This window comes from Berghia stephanieae, chromosome 5 (genome assembly GCF_034508935.2).
Source record: "Berghia stephanieae isolate SIO BIC M18660-M18661 chromosome 5, UCSD_Bste_1.3, whole genome shotgun sequence".
Classification (NCBI taxonomy): Eukaryota; Metazoa; Mollusca; class Gastropoda; order Nudibranchia; family Aeolidiidae; genus Berghia; species Berghia stephanieae.
In genome coordinates this window covers 9332874-9353027 of record NC_088364.1, presented here as the reverse complement: position 1 = coordinate 9353027, position 20154 = coordinate 9332874, and the positions used below count along the sequence as shown (strand labels likewise).

The window sequence follows — 20154 nt, the reverse complement described above, 5'->3', positions numbered from 1 at the left end:
TTCCCTTTTTACTGGCGCTGATATGACCTTAATGTGTTGCAAGCGCCGTAAAACCCTCAAAAACAAAACAAACAAAAATTGATAGTGTGCTCTTGGAATCTACTCATTTGAACCATTCACCTTTGTCTTACTTTTTCCTCAGTCCTTTTAATTGTACATTTAGAACTTTTTACTTTTCAATTTTCATCCTCTTTACTAGCGCTGATATAACCTAAATGTGTTGCAAGCGCCGTAAAACCCTTAAAAACAAACAAACATTAAAACATAAAAGGAAAATGGCATTTCTAATTTTGGACCAAAAACGCATTTAGAAATTGAGTGTACCATAGAATGGAGTGACTAAGACCAGCCCCCCCCCCCCAGATAGAAAATTATAAATATGGTCAAGTGTACATCTACCTCATTTGATAGAGTTCACCCTTCCCCACCCGTTAGTAAAGGAACGCCGGGCAGGTTATTTTAACATCTTTATACGATATATCTTGACATTGAAATAACCTGTCATTTGTTCTTTTTCTAAAGTGTGGGTAAGGGTGAAATCTATTTAATCTATCAAATGATGTACATTATATACCATATTTTGTTTAATATCTTTCAATTCTGGGGGCTGCTCTTGAGTCAACCCATTCTACGGTATATCGATGAATGTCTAGACGATCAAAAGTGTGGCTGGTCTGTGATACATCCTGTAAAATACTCATAATGCTATATGTATTTGTATGCCTACTTTTTTTTTGGCTAGTATTTTTGCCATTTGCAAGATGTTAATGTATTCAATAAGTTACCAGATGTTTACACCTTTCACTTCTCAAAGACCAAAACATGACAATGTGAATGCAAATTTCCCAAGTTTGTTCTTTCTGTAACGATTAATTACAATATAAATATATGCTAATGAGATTCTCGTGACTGGCTGTCTCCGATTTCATTACTGCACCACTGAGATACTTTGTGGACCTCCCATAGTGGGCAGGGAGGTACTTACTGTGTCTTCTTTCCAGCTGTATCTGTTTTCCAATTGCTTTCTATCTTTGTCTTGAAATGAGATTACTTAGTTTTGTCCTGGCTCTGGCCGGAGTCCTAGCTGGGAGGGAAACAGTCAAATGCATAGTTATTGTTTTGGGAGATGATATTTTTTCCTTGTAAATCATCTCTCTGTTATGTATTATTTTTATTTTGAATGTATAATGTAAGCATTTGAGTGTATTCCTCTTTGTTGGATTTTGTGCTTGTGTCTGGATGAGACTTGTAGGTGATTTCAAACTAAGTACATTGGTGGTATGCTCTTGGAATCTACATCTGATCCCTATTTGTTCTCAGTTCCCCTTTGTCTTACTTTTTCTTGGGTGCTTTAATTGTAATTCTAGAACTTTTTACTATCCCATTTTCTTCCTTTTTACTGGCGCTGATATAACCTAACTGTGTTGCAAGCGCCGTAACACCCTTAAAAACAAAAAAAACATATCTTTGTCTTGAAATGAGATTACTTAGTTTTGTCCTGTCCTTGGCTGATGATAGGGAAACAGTCGAATGCATGGGTATAGTTTTTGGAGGTATTTTTTTTCCTTATAAATCATCTCTCTTTGTTATGTTCTCTTATTTAAATTTTTTTATTCTAAACATATGATTTGTAATAATTTGAGTGTATTTCTCTTATTGGGAACTTGGGTTGGTGTCAGGATGAAACTTTTAGGTGATCTCAAACGAAGTACTTTGATAGTGTGCTCTTGGAATCTACATCTGTTTCCTATTTGAACCAATTCCCCTTTCCTGGGTGGGGATCCTGACCTCCCATAGCGGGCAGGGAGGTACACACTGTGTCTTCTATCCCCTTATATCTGTTTTCCAACATGCTTTCTGTCTTTGTCTTGGAATGAGATTACTTAGTTTTTTTCCTGGCCCTGGTCGGAGTCCTGGCTGGGGAGGAAACAGTCAAATGCATAGTTATTGTTTTGGGAGATGATATTTTTTTCCTTGTAAATCATCTCTCTGTTATGTATTAGTATATTTGTTATTTTTTAATGTATAATGTAAGCATTTGAATGTGTTCCTCTTTGTTGGATTTTGTTCTTGTGTCGGGATGAGACTTATAGGTGATCTCAAACTAAGTACATTGGTGGTATGCTCTTGGAATCTACATCTGATCCCTATTTGTTCCCAGTTCCCCTATGTCTTATTTTCTCTTGGATGCTTCAATTGTAATTCTAGAACTTTTTACTATCCCATTTTCTTCCTTTTTACTGGCGCTGATATAACCTAAATGTGTTGCAAGCGCCGTAAAACCCTTAAAAACAAAAAAAAAACCAATTCCCCTTTGTCTTACCTTTTCTTGAGTGTTTTAATTGTAATTCTAGAACTTATCATTATCCCATTTTCTTCCTTTTTAGTGGCGCTGATATGACTTAAATGTGTTGCCTGCGCCGTAAAACCCTTAAAAACAAAAGACAAACAACCACAGATGGGGTAAAGTTGCCCCACTGAGATACTTTGTGGATTTGAGGTATGTTGAGTAATCTCAGAGCTCTTGTTTATCTCAATAAAAATGCTGTAAAAATAAATTAGAAAAAATAGAAGCCATTCATTACAAGTTAAAATATCTACAGAAATGCTTGAAACCTTTGAACCCTAAGAGTGTAAAACCAAATCAATATATAAAAGCTTCGAAAAAAAAAAAAGGAATGTGTAACACTAAAATGTTGATTTTGTTTGTTGTTCGCTGAGGTGAGGGGATTTGGTTTGAGATGTTCTCACATTTTGTTTGAAAGTGGGGTTTTTTTTTTTTCTTCCCTTTTTGATCCATTTTTTAAATATCATAACCAGTGTTTCTTAATTGTAACGAAAAATCATGGATTTATATGAGAGATAAACAAAGTGACGGAGTTATCAAACGGACCCAAATGCCATTACATTACAGTTATTCTTATTTTATGATACAAAATGATATTATTATTGATAAGAAAAGGATTGCCTATGGTACTATATTTGTCCAAAAAGATTGATGATACCATTTTGTTACATGTACAATGAGTCAATGGAGGATAATCATGTATTGGTGAGTAAATGTCAATTCGTAAAACAATAGATATGACAGGAGCTTCAAAATGAAATATGACATGACCCTTTAAAAATTTAAAAAAAAAAGATTCATAGTTTCAAATCTCTCCTTTTTATGAGACTATTTATGGACCAGTTTCATCTCAAATCTCTGACCGAAATGACAAAGTCAACTTTCTTTGTCCCGATATAAGTTTTCTTTCACCTTCCTAGTATTTCTCTGTAAATGAGACTTGCCCCGACCCAGATAATGATATTAAGCTGAATGGGGAAACTGTCAAATGTGTATATTTTTATTGCTAAAATAATCCTCTTCCCTTCTTTTTAAACAAAATTACCTCTCCATTCGATATTTGTGATGTATAGTTTGTAAACATTTGAGTAGCTGGGTCTATTAGAGCTAGAGGAAAGTACATTGCAGTAGGCTGGTGTCCTATCTTAAGAGTAGCTAGCAAGAAATCGCTAATGTCTGCTTAATGTTAGAGAAACGATCTGAAGTACCACAGACCAAACGCACAGTCTACTCTTTTGGTCTACGTATTTCTAATTTTCTTTTGGCACGAGGGCCATGTTTACTCTTTCAAAATTATTTCTCAGTGTGTTGTTTTGAATGCTCCAATGCTAAAGCTAACTTCTAGTATTTTTTTTTTCTCAAATTCATCCTGCAACATTTGAGTAGATAATGCCAAAATCTTTAAGAGAAAAATTATTTGTTTGTTGACAGATATTCATGTTTGAATGTATCATGTTTGCCAGATGTAATAGTTGAAGCTACTGATCTAACCACGTTATAATTTTATGACAATGACAGTCTATCTGGGCGACGAAAGAGTTGCATATTTGTGTAAAATCGCAAACTTGCCTGGCAGTCGCGTCACAATGCAAAGTTGAACCAGATAGTTGAAAGATGTCATTTCATGCTCATCAGTGTTATTGTCTATCCATCAGTTGCGGTCACAGTACTGTTACTTAATATGCTTGAATGAAACGGGTCTGTAAAAAAGTCTCCATTTCCCGCTCTTTGAAGCACTGAATTTGTCCAGTTAAAAATCTTTAAAAGTGTCATCCAACGAAAAGGGTGTCTAATTGAGCTAGTTAGGATGTAAAGAAAATGAAGCAAGTAAATGTAATTTATAAATGTGGACACTATACAAAACAAAGTTTCAACACTAGGCCTTTGTCAGGAGACAAAACAAGATGAAAAATAAATTGATGCTAACAGTTTTATATTGTTAAAAGTATATGAATCACCTTGACTTGCTGTTTTCTTTACATGTTAGCATGCTCTTGTCATACTAACATCAATAATTAGTTAAATTATGGATGATCCATAATTATAACGAGGTCGACAGCTCGTCTGAGTTGGCTTGTCTTATACCACTTAGTACTGACTCTTATACCACTTAGTACTGACTCGCATTTTCTGGGACTAACTAGAATGACATGCAAAAACTGTTAGACTCTGTATGGAACAATACTCATTGCCACTGCCACAAATGTTTAAATATTATGTTCATAAATATTCAACTCTCAATACCTCTTTCATTACTAACTAAATTTTTGCAATGTTTGAGGAGTTAAAATAATGTGTTTTCTGTAATCAAACAATCATCTCGACTTAAAACTTTACAACTTGAACCTTTGAATATATTTCGCCTGAACCCTAATCGCTATTAACATGATCATGTTTATTATTTGTTGTGTTTGTTTTGTTATCTGTGTAGGGTTCTTAATTTTTGTTTGTAAAATCGATGTAAACATGGTGATTCATGGACATCTTTGATCGTGTTTTTTTTTTGTTTTTTTTTTGTGTGTGATGTCTCTTCTTATCGCAAAATTGATGACATCTTGAATATCAATAAAATACAAGCATGATTGATATTATGCTTTGCAAAGATTGAACCTGGTTTAATTTGATCTCTATAAAAATTGTACCATCATATGGAGTTACACATGAGCCACCAGGGGTTACTTGGCCCACTTTCTTGAAAAAGATCAGCGCACCCCAAAACTGTTTTTTTTTTCTCTCTAAAACTAACAATCTTTAGTCATGTTTCACTTATAAGATTTTTAAAAATAAATAAAATTTAGGGTGCATTAATTATTTTCAAGAGAAGTGACCCAAGTAACCACTCAAGAGAAGTGACCCAAGTAACCACTCAAGAGAAGTGACCCAAGTAACCACTCAAGAGAAGTGACCCAAGTAACCACTCAAGAGAAGTGACCCAAGTAACCACTCAAGAGAAGTGACCCAAGTAACCACTCAAGAGAAGTGACCCAAGTAACCACTCAAGAGAAGTGACCCAAGTAACCACTCAAGAGAAGTGACCCAAGTAACCACTCAAGAGAAGTGACCCAAGTAACCACTCAAGAGAAGTGACCCAAGTAACCACTCAAGAGAAGTGACCCAAGTAACCACTCAAGAGAAGTGACCCAAGTAACCACTCAAGAGAAGTGACCCAAGTAACCACTCAAGAGAAGTGACCCAAGTAACCACTCAAGAGAAGTGACCCAAGTAACCACTCAAGAGAAGTGACCCAAGTAACCACTCAAGAGAAGTGACCCAAGTAACCACTCAAGAGAAGTGACCCAAGTAACCACATATTATTATATTACGGTATAAGTTTTATTACACCATATGTCCCTTCTGAACCCATTTGTGACCCACAGCCTTAAACCGGTATTAGGTCGGGTTGATTTATTTGCTAAAATTTTTTTGAATCTATGGTAAAAAAATATGAGACTTGGGTTAAGTTAATTTCACTGGGTGGGGTTCCTGACATACTGTGGTTCATAGGGAGGTACATACTGTGTCTTCTATACCCTTATATCTGTTTTCCAACATGCTTTCTGTCTTTGTCTTGGAATGAGATTACTTGGTTTTGTTCTGGCCCTGGTCGGAGTCCTGGCTGGGAGGGAAACAGTCAAATGCATAGTTGTTTTGGGAGATGATATTTTTTTTCTTGTAAATCATCTCTCTGTTATGTATTGTTATATTTGTTATTTTAAATGTGTAATGTAAGCATTTGAGTGATTCCTCTTTGTTGGATTTTGTGCTTGTGTCCGGATGAGACTTGTAAGTGATCTCAAACTAAGTACATTGGTGGTATGCTCTTGGAATCTACATCTGATCCCTATTTGTTCCCAGTTCCCCTATGACTTACTTTCTCTTGGGTGCTTTAATTGTAATTCTAGAACTTTTTACTATCCCATTTTCTTCCTTTTTACTGGCGCTGATATAACCTAAATGTTGCAAGCGCCGTAAAACCCTTAAAAACAAACAAACAAACAAAAGTTAATTTCAATGTAGAAAATGGCTTAAGCTTCTTAATTTTTTAGACAACTACAACCTCATCAATCTTGAAATAAACTTTGAATAACTGTAACTTAAGGACTATTCAAATGGATCAAAGAAAAATCATTTCAAAATTCAGTTTTCTAATCATTTATTACAAGTAAGCATGTGTGGTCCTTCAAAAAACCCATGGAGTAAAAAGTTTATCCCAGATAAAAATGCTTGTTACGCTTATCACTGGATGCTAGTCTTCAGCATGTAAACTTCTGCCGAATCTAACATGCCCAACCATCCCATTCATTCTGCACCTGGGGCTGATACTGGTCCCTGTGCTTGTGACATCACTGGGTTATCGGGGACCCCCTACCCAAATCATTCTGCACCTGGGACGGACTACCAGGACCCCCATTGAATGAGCATCGGTGATCACAAGAAATACATTATAATGTGTATCAACTTGTAAAAGTCAAATGGACTAAGTCCCATCAGCAGATCACCAGTGGAAAGCACAAGTTGTGATGTCACACCTTCCTCTCTTCTGGTTCAAAACTCCTTGGAAGTGTGAAACCAGTTCTTCAGACAATGAATAGGTTACATATTGAATCATAAGGTGGCATAACTATTTTTGTAGCAGGATGTAAGGCAGATTTTTATGACTGCGAGGCTTAAAAGAGCAAGGATAGATGATATTTATTGATGACCAGCATTCCGTAAGGCTCGAAAATAAGATGCCATCACTCCGAAACCAGAAGATCAGTAACACAAGGTACGGTATGTATCTAGTCCTCTAGAGGACTGCTTTCACACTTCCAAGGAGATTGGAACCAGTATTTATTTGGCATCACACTATTGATTCCTATTGAGAACCACTGCACTCGATAATATGTGTGCTCACGGCCTTATAATCACTGCACACTTAATGTATCAACTCGAATGTTTCCGTTAATTCGTTTCTTCCATGACGTCGTCCTCATCATCAGAATCCACTTCCTCATTTTGATATCCTGGAACGTAATCCTCCACTTTGACCAAAAACTCCTCCGGGGATGGGGGTGCCACAACACTAATTGACTGAATAAATGGACCTGAAATAAAGTAAAGAAATACGTAATTTCCCATAACTGCAGCACCAGTATGAGACATATCTAAATTGAGCAGATTTCTCAATTTGAAACTTTAAAAGTTTCTAAGGAAAGAAATATTTTAAAGATCTGAAAAAGTGTGTATGAAACAGTGCCAGACAAAGCAGAGAGAAAAATACAAGAAAAAAACTATCCCAAAAAATTGGCCTGTTTGACTGGGGATCGAACCTCAACCCTTCTGATTACTGGTTTTGTTTGTTTGTTTGTTGCTTTAGGTCTCTTCCAACACAATTGAGGTTATATGAGAGACCGCTGAAACAAAAAAACAAGCAAACTATTTTTTGACCGCTGAAACAAAAAAACAAGCAATCTAACAAAAATAGTACAAATGTAAATCAAAATCATAACCTAAAGATATCATAAGCTAAATTATAAATAACCAAGAACAAACAGGCAGAAGATTTACAGAAAAAAAAATATCCCCTGTCAAAAATACAATCACAAACCAAAGAAGCAGGATAGGCTAGTAAAGAGAAGAAGAAACGACATCACTATCGGATCGTACACCCATGCGAACATCATAGGTATATGATTCAAGGGTGATGCTCCCATCCAACCACCCGCTCTGATTACTGGTGATCAAATACACATATCAATCACTCTCCAGAGAAAATAAGAACATATGTTTTTATTTTTTTTTGTGACTATCAAAAAATAGAAAAAGGAACCCCATTGAAACAAAAAGGAAAAAAAGCTTACTATTCTTATCCACTCCACTTACATAGTAACTGTAAGAACATAGCACACACAAAGAAATAAAAAATGTAACAAATGAAATTATTCCTTACCTAATGCAATACTTCGATGCTTGCAAATCGATTCAACAAAAGCTTCAAAATTGGCGACAAGTTGGCTTGTGGGTTGTTTCAGCTGTGGGAGAGAAACCAAATGCATTGAATTCACTACAAAACTCACAGGATATGATAAGTTAATTTAAACTAGCTAGCTGATCTTAAATATTTCATTTGATTATTTTCAAAATGCCTTAATACCTGACAGAAAAAAAACTTATGCATTGTAGTGCTCAATTCTATGACAATAGCTAAAACAAGATAATTAAAAGAAATAACAGTGATAAAATGTTCAAATTATTCATTTTATGTAAGATTTTCAAGCTTCTGAGTAATGAGAACCTTAAGAGAATTTCAGGGAAGTATCATAGTTTTAAATTTTCATCTTTTGTATTTGCACACCAACAATTAAAATCCCTCTGACTGAGTCAGTTTATTTAAAGAAAAAGATTATAAAAATGTTTATCATAGCAGACAAGTTTAACAGTGTTACATTCAAAGCCCTACACGTCAGGGTATTGCAATGAATCCATATTCTCATTCCATCCCAAAAAGTACAAAGAGTGGTCTATTAAATATACTGTGAGCCATTGTTGGCTAATCAGGATTCCACTTATTTTATTGAAATCGGTTTTGTTTTAATAGTTTTAGAATGGATTATGGATTAGTTGTTTTTGTTTTGTTGCTAACTTTTGGTGTTGTGTTGGTCGTCATCGTGATGACGAGAGGATGATGGTGGTGGTGATGTTGGTGATAGTGATGATGATGAATCTGGTGGAATAGACAAATTCTATCAGCTTTGGACTCGGTGTCGGGATGGCCAGCTAGGTTGAAATATCAGTTCACAGCTCTATTCTATCCTATTTGTTGGCAAGTCCCATGGATTCCACAGCGATCTCCCAGTCTTTTACCCAACTTGCCAACGTAATAGATGCGCATCTAAAGGCAACTTTTACGCAAACAGATCGACTGGCCCCTTTCTGAGTACTGAACTCCAGTAAAAAGGCATAATGTACTTACTTTTTTTTTTTTTCCCATTTAACAGGTGATTGGAAAATATACTGAGAGTTTATTACATACTGAATTCCGAAATATATGGAAAACTGGCAACCTTGATATATAAAGTTGCGGTCTGTGCAAACTTTCTCCGGAAATGAAATGCAATGATCTTGTCTTCATAAAGGTCACCTAAGCATTCCATGAAGGAATAGATAATCTATCAAACAAGTTGTCTGATGTCAACAGGAATCACCCATGTTGTCCAAAGTGAGCAAATTAGAGATTAATAATCTTGTCCAAGGAAAAAAACAAAAGTGCCTGAAGCTCGAGCCCAGGACCTTCTGGGTACAGTGCAATGCCTTAGCCACTCGGCCACTTCACCCACCACTCCCCCCCACATCTATATAATGTTACAGATGGGACACCCTCCAGCTGCATGGGTCTTGTGGCTTTGAAGGACGTTTCTAAGACTGATTACAGTTCTAACATACCTGACCAACAGGAACCTGCAGCTTTCCCTGAGACTCGGACAAACTTTGAGTCTCGTATGTGTAACCATCATAAAACAGTGTCCACATTGCATTCAAGTCAGTCCCAAGGCTTCCTGAAATTAAAATAAAAGAACAAACCAATTAAAAATTCCTGGTTTAAACCTCTCATGAATAAACATAATTCCCAGTTTAAATGCTATGTATATATGTCTTCTTTTTCTCCTTGTAAAGTACATCAAACCATAAAAATGGGTTAAGGCACAAAAAAAATTATGCAATTCATTTGAAAAAATAAACCATGCTTCGTGGCAATCTTCACAACAGAAATAAAATGATCAAGCATGTCACCGTTTGACCAATAACAATTTATCTAAACCCAGGATCATATTATCACTCAATAGTGGTGGATATTGTAGAGTTGTCATAAAAAAAAAAAAAACAAACAAAAAAAACTCAAAAAAACAACCCAGTAAACAGGTAAATGGAGCTGAAAGAAAAGTAAATTTAAGAAAAAAAATTTACTTGAGATGAATATAAAGAAAATTTTAATTCATAAAATTTAAATTTAAAAAAAGCACCCCTAAAATACTAATAATAAAGATAAGTAGTGGCACCTTCCTTTAAGTGAATCATTGGATATTTCAAAATATGACTTTGCGAGATTCATTGTCCATGCCTTTTATGCTTATTCATTATTTAAAAACACGATTTCTTCTCTGTTGTAATAGTAAAATAAAAGTTCTCTCACCAATGCCAACCATGAAAAAATCACCCCTATCAACTATCAATCATCACTAAAAAAACTCAGGAAACAACATGTCCTTATAAACTGGTATCAGCTGATAAAAATTGTTATTTTAAAAATGTCCTGCAGTCTGAGACAAGCAAATCACAGACATGGTTCTGCACGTATTCTCAATTCAATGACCAAAAAAAAAAAAAAAATCATCCTGCACAACGTTTTCGGGGAATGTATTTTTCACCAATTGTTCCCTCGGTTGTGTCCACTACGTTGAATACTGGTATGAGGATAACTCGCATGAAAAAAAAACCAAACATTTCATTGATGATTTATAGTAGTGAACAAAATACAGATCACATATAAAACAAACAGCAATAAGCCACAACACTGAGAAACCAGCCCTACACTAGAGTGCTCTTGCTATATTAATCAGTCACTGATCGGGGGACTGGATCAGGTAGGTAACTTTGAACGACTATCTTAAAGCCTCATTATTACTGCATTAACCCCCACTTTTAGAGCAATTGAGATGGGAAACTGCACCTGTTTGTTCCACCACAGATCAAGTCTCTCAGTGTGCCAGTACATTTGATTGGGAGACTTTAAAATCGTGGATTTCTGCAAATCCTCGGAAAACCATCAGCACTGATAAATATGCAGAAATATTTCTTTTCTATCACCACGGTGGAACTCGAATGTTGTGCTAAATGAAATAAACTGTCCCCAACAGCAGAAACAAAATGCAGCGCTCATCACCAACACAATGGTGTTGGATGCAAAAGAGAAAAGCATAAAAATTTAAAGTAAATGGCAAATATGGCCATCAACTGACCTTTGGCTCTCTGAGGGAATTTATCTCTGAAGTAAGATCTTGCTGGGGTGATATCGGCAGCACAGTCAGCCGTGGCAAGGACGTGGGTGAAATCTTTTGGGTTAAGTATGCCAGTCTCAATCTAAAAGAAAATAAATGCACACAAATCATTTATTGCTAATTTTATTTTTTTTCCTCTCTTTACTCAAAATGATGACATGAGTAAAAAAAATAATGTGGTCCTTTAAAAATACACGACCTAAAGAATTCAGATTTTCTGTTTTTTGAAGTGATTAAAAGAACCAACAAATAACAATTGTTCATAACCATTTGGATGTGACACTCATCAGCTGCATTCTACTTTCCATCCAATCTAAAGCTAGGATCTTTTAGATGATCTATTTCAAGTTTGTCAGAAAAAAAACAAAAAAAACAAAACAAAAAGAAATACAATACTCTTTGTATTTCGACAATAGAAATAGTTTATAATTTTGACTCATTGTCCAGATAGTAAAAGCCTGTAGATATATTGCAATATGAAATAAGAAAATACTCTGGTAGTCAGCAGAAATAATATTCATAATTGACGGTTGATTCATGATTGATGGTAAAAAATTAACATGTACAGAGACAATTCATCCTCCCCCCCCCCCCCCCCCCCCCCCCCCCCCCCCCCCGCTCTTAATGACTCCAACACACAAAGTAAAATAGAAATACATATCTTCAGAGGTAGACATGAAAGTGAATACAATTTCAATTAATTGAGGGGTTGAATAACTACTTCGCATACTCAATGGAAAAAAAGGGTACAAACCATTTTAATGACTTCTGGAGGAGATCCAGCGTGTTTTGCTCCTAGAGTCATTGCAAGAGTGGTGTGTTCTTCTTCCTATAAAATCAAAAGGAATATAGAAAAAGAATATACTATCTAATATATATTTTATCCAAATGTTTGCAAAGTGGCTAAATCATTTTAAATAGCAAATAGTCTATATTTTACAAATGTGTATTACCAACAAAGTAAAAGTGTGTTTGAAATGGTGCCAGACAAAGCAAGAATGAAAAATAAAAGAGAAAGACTTGATTTTATGGGATTTTTTTTTCTTGTATTTTTCATTCTTGCTTTGTCTGACACTAGTTCATCCACGCTTTTCAGGCCTGTATCTTATCCCAGTGCCTGCTCCTTAGATTCTCAATTTGATATCATTAAAATAAACCAATATAACTAAGACATACCTTGCAAAAGACAAGTATATTTGGAGGTGGTCCCCAATTGAAGGGATGAGGAAGTAACACAGTTGACCGGATGTTCTTTAGGAATTTAGTCTGAAAAGTAAAGCATGATAAGAAAAATAATTCCAAAACGATAACAATTCAAAACAATGAATATATCGGCAGCAACACAATTTCTTTACTTCTTCCTCTTAAGTCTGTAACTTCAATTTTGAAAATTCCACAAACCACAGAATTTTTCTTTCATTTGAGATGCGAGACTATTCCAATGTCTCAATATCAATGGTATGAACGAATACAATTGGGCATCCACTCTTGAGTGGGGAACCATAAACTTGGATGGCTTCCTCTTATTTTGTTGAATAATCAGCGAGGAGTAATTTCACTTGGTCATTAAGGCCTTTGCAAAATATTGTTACTTTGTTATGCTTTCTTCTCTGTTGTCTGATTTGTGGTGAGGGTCCCAGACAGAGCTTCTATATTCTAGTGTAGGTCTAACAAAGGCTTTGTAGAACCTTCATTTTATTTCCCTTCTGCTGTCGTATAGGAGATATAACATCTTAGAAATGAATATATATATATATATAGAGTCAACAGAGGACAAAATGCACTAAGAAGCATGGATGCCATCTGTATATTGCTCATTGACCCATTTAGTCGCCTGGAATATGCACGCATATCGTGATACAGGTTTTTATCATTCGGAATCGCTCGGTTCCAGTCAATTTTTTTCCCTGACAATATAACCCGGAACGTAATGCTGTGAAATTTTGTCAAGCTGGAATTCTGGGCTGGGTGATCTGGCACCCATGCTAAGAAGTGGACTGTTTCAAGAAAATAACAGTCATTATCAGCTAAACAGATAATAATAACAATTATAAATATAATCTGAATGGATTATAAAATAAACAGGTCAAATAAACAGGCTCTAAGCGGTTTACAGGAATAAAATTAAAAGAATGGATTAAATAAAGACAAAACTGTAAACGACCAGGTACTCCTTTTACACCTGAGTAAGGTGAGAGAATATGACTATTTTCCAAGGACTCAACTATGCATCGCACATAGTGGTACTCAAACCCTGGACCTTTCAGGGGGGGGGGGGGGGGTTTAGTTGATAGATATTTAGATAAGTATCAAAGGTGATTGTGCTTATGATAAAAACACTGAAGGTGATATATTACAGACCTTTTTCTTGGTAGTGAAATCCAACAACATATCCAGATACACCAACCCTTCCATGTTGTCCAGCATGGCCGGTTGGGCAAAAGCTTGATGTCTTTCAAAAGCATTGTCAATGGAGAACCGGGGAGTGGGATAAAACTTTCTGACCCAGACATTATCTACTGGTTTATCCGCTAAGATTGTGCTTTTCTCTATTGAGGCACTGGCTGATGACTGGATTCTGTCAAAATTTCAGAATACAAAAAAGAAAAATAATAAGAATTCAAAATATCTACATTAAAATTCTATGTATTTAAGTCAAGTCCCTTAAGTTAGGCCCCTTGAATCATAAGATCCACAGAGCCAGAGTTCACCACAGTTTCTATCCTATTAGATTAGGATAACTGTTTGCTACCATTTGGAGAGGACAATTTGTCTATTTCCACCAGATTCAACATACTCAGCTACCCAACCATAGTTTGATGGACAATGGTCAGAAACAAATCGCAACAGAAACCTGCATTGAAACCAGTCCCTTTGCGTGTCAGGAGAGTACTCTACCAATTGAGCTATCTGAACCACTGATACTGATTCTAAGAAAACAGATCAAATAAATGAAATAAAAACGCAAATAAAAAAATAAAAAAGTGTATTTATGGGAAAATTTTTAAAAAGACAAAAAAAAAAAAGACACACACACAAACACACAGATAAAACTTCAAACAACAAGAGAGTACCATATGTGTAGCCTCCTAATTAAACAATGAATCATTTTATGTTTTACTTCATTTGCTTCTTAAGGCATTATGGTGCTTGCTACTTTTTTCAGTCTTTTCACTGCCAATAAAAAAGACATGGTAGGATAGTTAAAACATAATAGACTAGAGTTTAGATATTATGAGAGTTCCAATAGCTCAGTTGGTAGAGCACTTACTTCACACGCTAAGGGACTGAGATCAATCCCGGATGTAGTTGAGATTTTTTTTTTGGGTCTGTCAGAAATACTTAGTTACCAGCAATAGGTACAATTTAATGCTGCAGAAATCGGGATCAAGTGCGGCTCCATGGAACTCCCCACATCTCTGGAGGACTACATGGAGAGTGTAGAAGAAGGTCGATCGGTGAATTTTTAGTGAAATCGATTATAATATACGATGAAGATATTGATTTAAACAAATTTTAAAAAATAATTCCCTTTATTCATCCCAATGTATGAGCCTATTCACAATAAAGAAAAACGTTCCCAGTTTCTGTACTGTTATACAGTCAGTAACAACTGCTTGCCACTAGTCTATTGCAAATAACCTTTAACTTGACAAACACAGCTAAACAATCGCTCCTCGGTAAACAGAAGGGTAAAAAAGAAAAAAACAACAAAAAACAAAAAAACAAAAAAAAAACTTGACTCAATCTCTTCTATCTACAACAAGCCCCTTTATCTTGAAAGAGATAATTTGTCAATTCTACCAGATTCATCATCATCATCATCATTATCACCAACATCACCACCACAATCATCCTCTCGTCATCACGATGACGACCAACACAACACCAAAAGTTAGCAACAAAACAAAAACAACTAATCCATAATCTATTCTAAAACTATTAAAACAAAACCGATTTCAATAAAATAAGTGGATTCCTGATTAGCCAACAATGGCAGACCAGAAAGATTTGTTGACTTTATCTATTGACAATGGATCAATGGAACACACTTAAGTAAAAAAAAATAAAATGAGCTTTTATATAACGCCAACGCAATATCCACTTAACGGGCTCAAAGCGCTTTACAAAGGGGTCCCTGGTCAACAGCAACACTTAACATTTAGGACGGGCCATGAGGCCTGTTAGGCGATATCACAATTTTTTGGACAGAGACAAAGCTTTTATTTTAAGGGCCAGGTACTCATTTTACATCTGAGTACGGTGAGAGAATGTGAGTAAAGAGCCTTTCCAAGGACTCAACTATGCGCCGAGCGAGGCTCAAACCCATGACCTTCCGATCCAAAAGCGAGTGTCATACCATTAGACCACAAGTCTCGCAGAAGAACAGAAAACTTGAGGCCAACATGACTTTATCAATATCACTATGCAGAATCCCCTGTACTCACTGTTTTTTGTCTTTTTTTGAAAAAAATGTCTTGTTCTTGTCGGCTTGTACTTTAGCATCTCTGATCCGTTGCTTCCCTTTGTGTCGGACATGTACGGCACCAATCACACCTTGTTGTATGGTGCAGTTATTTGTCACCACTGGCCATGGGTTGATAAGGACTGATCTTAAACCTGACACAAAACAACGAATAATAAAATGCTGTAGAGTAGAGGTCTTTTCTTTTTCTTTTAATTGAATAAAGAACAGATTTTCAGAATGCATCAAGTCAACCAATTTAATACAAAAATAACACTTTTCCTATTTAAAGAGTGCCTTAAAGATTTCTGTTAATGATAATGAAAACATAAGTCCTTTTTATTAACTTTCTATCTTCTAGAATTAACTTTCACTTTCACGTTTCTGTCTCACCTCTCGTCAAAGTCAATACTTGGCATGTAAAATAATGCGACATCTTCTCACACTCAAACGATTATGAGCAATTAAAATATCAAATTATGCTGTTATGGTAACAGCAATTTTTGTTCCTAAATATTCCAATTTACACAGTAAAAAGAGAAGTGAACATATGTGACAATCAAAGAGGGTATTTTCGCTTTCATTTCATGCCCTTCGACGAGGGTTGCCAGATTATTTTTCAACAAAATGCCAGGGGAAGACTCAAAAAATGCCAAAACACTCAAAAAAATGCCAAAGTCTGTTGACTCCCACCCCCACTAAGAAAACTACTCACTTTGATAGACAATTTACTATCATATCCTGGTGGCTTGCGTCTTTTCTTTTCTTTTTTTTCTTTTTTTTTTTTTTTTTTTTTTTTTTTTTGAATTATACTAAATTTCCTGTTGGGGTAATTTTTTACCTACTGACTACTAAGTGGAGTGCTAAACCACTACACAGTGGCGGTTCTAGCCTATTTACAGTGGTTGGGCAAAGAGGATTCGGTCATATATATATATATATATATATATATATATATATATATATATATATATATATATATATATATATATATATATATATATATATATATATATATATGATATATATTTTTTATTTTTTATTTTTTTGTTTTTTTTTTAATAAAATTTTTTTTTGATTTTTTTTTTCGCCTTTAAACAAAAAATATTTCAACCACCAATAATCACATTCACAATGAAATGACAATACCAGTAGATTTTAATTCTTCCAAACGTAATCAAAAATGAATCACGAAAGAGAATATAACTAAAAAATAAAGCGACGAGACATAATGCCACAACACCTTGACAATACAAGTCCATTTCCTTCACTCGAAAAATTAAAGAGATGCTTTAATCCCTCAACGGCGATATTAATATTGCTTTTACATATTTCTGATTTTCAGTAGTACGTAGTAACCTTAAAGTTTTCATGGAGAAGCAACAACAGCGATATGACTCGAGTTTCATTCAGAGCTCAAATTGCATAATTTTTACTGCTGTCTTGGTGGTCAGAATGATTGTGCCGGTGGTGGTAGTGGTTGGAATAGTGGTAGCGGTGGTGGTGGTGGTGGAGGAGGAGGAGGAAGACGAGGCGGTGAGGGGTAATTATGGTAGTGGTTTTGGTGGTGCTGTTGGTTAGAATGATAGTTGTGGAGACGATGACGGAAATTGTATGGTGATGTTGATATTGTTTTTATTTCTATTGTTGTACTTGTTGTTAATATTGTTGTTGTTGTTGTTAATGATGATGATGATGATGATGATGATGATGATTATGATGACAACGACGATGTCGTCGACAATGATGGTTACCATACGATATTACAAAATTTATTCAATCTTAGGCTTTCGCCAATTAATCATACAATTTGATGACCACATACATGAAAGTGGAAAATAATGGCAAATGGGACCAAACAATAAACTGATACCATTAATAACCACCAAAAAAAAATACAACAATAGTAATACCACCAATACGTACAATAATAATAACAATGATAATAATAATAATAATAATAATAATAATAATAATAATAATAATAATAATAATAATAATAATAATAATAATAATATAATAATAATAATAATAATAATAATAATAATATAATAATAATAATAATAATAATAATATTACCGTCATCATTACTACTACACCACCGCTACCACTATACCACCATCACCATCATTATTACGTTTCCAATTATTTTTTCTCGTTTTTTAAAATTTGATATCTATCAAAACAGACGAAAATTCCGGTGATTTTTTTAAAGGGTAGTTAAAATATCTACGATTTTATTAGCCCTGAAAACTACGATTTTTATTTTCCTATCTAAAGTAGGCAGGTCTGCTATGACAAGTATCAGTATCAGTTCCATAGTCAAAATAAGACAAACAAAAACAACGTTTATTTAATATTAGGCTTTCGCCAATACTTCATACAATATAATTAAGACAAAATAATGTTACCAATCTCTCCTCATGTATTCGTTTGACTATCGTCACAATAATTACCGTGTTATCTTTGCTCCTTCCCCAACCAATCCCTTGCTTCCCGCCTCTTCATCGCGAACCATCTTATGTATGTATTAGCTTCAGGACGGGCAAGTACGGAATCTGCCCACCCTTCCGTATTTCCTCTTTAACTTAGAATTCAACTATCTCCTTTCTCAGAAGAGTATTTCTCGTATACTAATTCAATTGTTGAGAAAACCAAAATGGTGGTTGTATTTTATATATTTATTTAGTCGTGACTTTTGAATAGAAGTGTTTTATTTTATTAGACGGAATACAATAGAATATACATTGTTTTGCAAAATTATTTTGTCTGGCAATAAAAATACAGCGGTAATTACTTTAAGAATAATAAAAAAAAAAGAATTAACAAATTAATTTGTTAAAAAACAAAACAAAAAACAACAACAAAAAACAACAACAACAACAACAAACAAATAAGAAAACAATTTAAATAAATGAGTTTTGAGAAACACTAAAGAAAACGAGGGGAAAAAAAAGAAATAATTTAAATGGATAAACAAATATATTAAAACAACACAAACTAATACTAAATTGATATAATATTAGTAAATTAATAAATTTAATTCAATACTGGAACCTTCCCAGCACAAGTAAGGCAATAAATAAGAAAAAGTTCGTTTGCCAAAATCTCTATTTAGTGTACACTGGTTAATAAGGTGGGCTCATTTGAATTAGCCCGACCTAGTACTAGAGAGGCCAGACAGCAAAATCACCGTCAGGCGACGTGACGATGAGATGACGATGTGGGCGGAGTGGAGTGGAGTGGTTGGGGGGGGGGGGGGGGGGGGTGATAAAAAGAACAGGAGCGTATCCTGGTTTATGTATTACGGGATGCATGGTGATTCGCAATCTATCAAAAATACACACAAATTGATTTCAGTACAAAGTATCAATTTTAAGTAGTAACTTTTGAAATTATCTAATTTAGATTTGATTATTTCGGACCTGGTAATACAGCATATAACTTGAAAAAACAGGCTGGTATTTGCCCACCCTGCCCATTATTACCAGCCGTCCCTGCCACTACACCACGGTTGGATTTTAAGAATGAAAAAGAAATACATTAACATGAAAGATCTGCAGACTTTTGGGAATTCCAAAAAGGAGTGAAATCATTGGATGCTGTAAAATCAGACCACGCTAACGAACAGAGTTAAAAGTTAACAGGCGACCATGACGCAAATATACACGAGTTTTGCAGGAGATTCCCAGAAAACTTACGAGGATACTTGTCGAGGGCTGAATTTGAGTGAATATCTGAGGGAGGCAGGGCTAGTTCAGGGTGTGAGTTTTAATAGCAAAGTTTTCCGATGTGAAGAGATTTGTTTTTACGCGTTAGAAATAATTAAGAAAAGGTGTCATTTGATGTATAATATACAAGAAAAGAAAATGCCAAATGAAAATGCCAAATGCCAAATGATTTTTCTAATGCCAAACGGTTTTCAAAAATGCCAGATTTTTGGAATCTGGCATTTAAAATGCCAAACTGGCAACCCTGCCTTCGACGGCTCGCCTTCCTCAAATATCGTTCCGTTTCTTTAGGATAGGTTCGGTAATGCCCATAGATTTATAAATAGTAACAGATAATATCACACCATGGGGACGCACGCCATTAGCTCTAAGACCCTCAGTTCAGGTGGGCTGTTAGCAGCTTCTCTCTCTCTCTCTCTCTCTCTCTCTCTCTCTCTCTCACTCTCTCTCTCTTTCTCCCTCTTTCTTTCTCTATGCCTTTCTTTCTTTCTTTTCTCTCTCCCTCTCTCTCTCTCTCTCTCTCTCTCTCTCTCTCTCTCTCTCAAACTTTCTTCTTTCTTTCTTTCTTTCTTT

At 35.1% G+C, this 20154-nt stretch overlaps 1 protein-coding gene across 1 annotated transcript; it reads right to left on the bottom strand.

The window, feature by feature from the left end:
• Nucleotides 1–6483: 6483 nt before the first annotated feature.
• LOC144972366 (large ribosomal subunit protein uL1m-like) lies at nt 6484–19870 on the bottom strand. The gene is made up of 10 exons (XM_078913492.1): nt 19830–19870; nt 16244–16442; nt 15834–16005; nt 13747–13963; nt 12562–12651; nt 12140–12214; nt 11347–11467; nt 9773–9885; nt 8280–8361; nt 6484–7434 (listed from the first exon to the last, which is right to left on the bottom strand). Exons 2-10 carry the CDS (start codon nt 16284–16286, stop codon nt 7292–7294), a joined length of 1056 nt encoding a protein of 351 aa, XP_078769618.1. The 5' UTR covers nt 16287–16442; nt 19830–19870; the 3' UTR covers nt 6484–7291.
• Between the last annotated feature and the right edge of the window lie 284 nt (nt 19871–20154).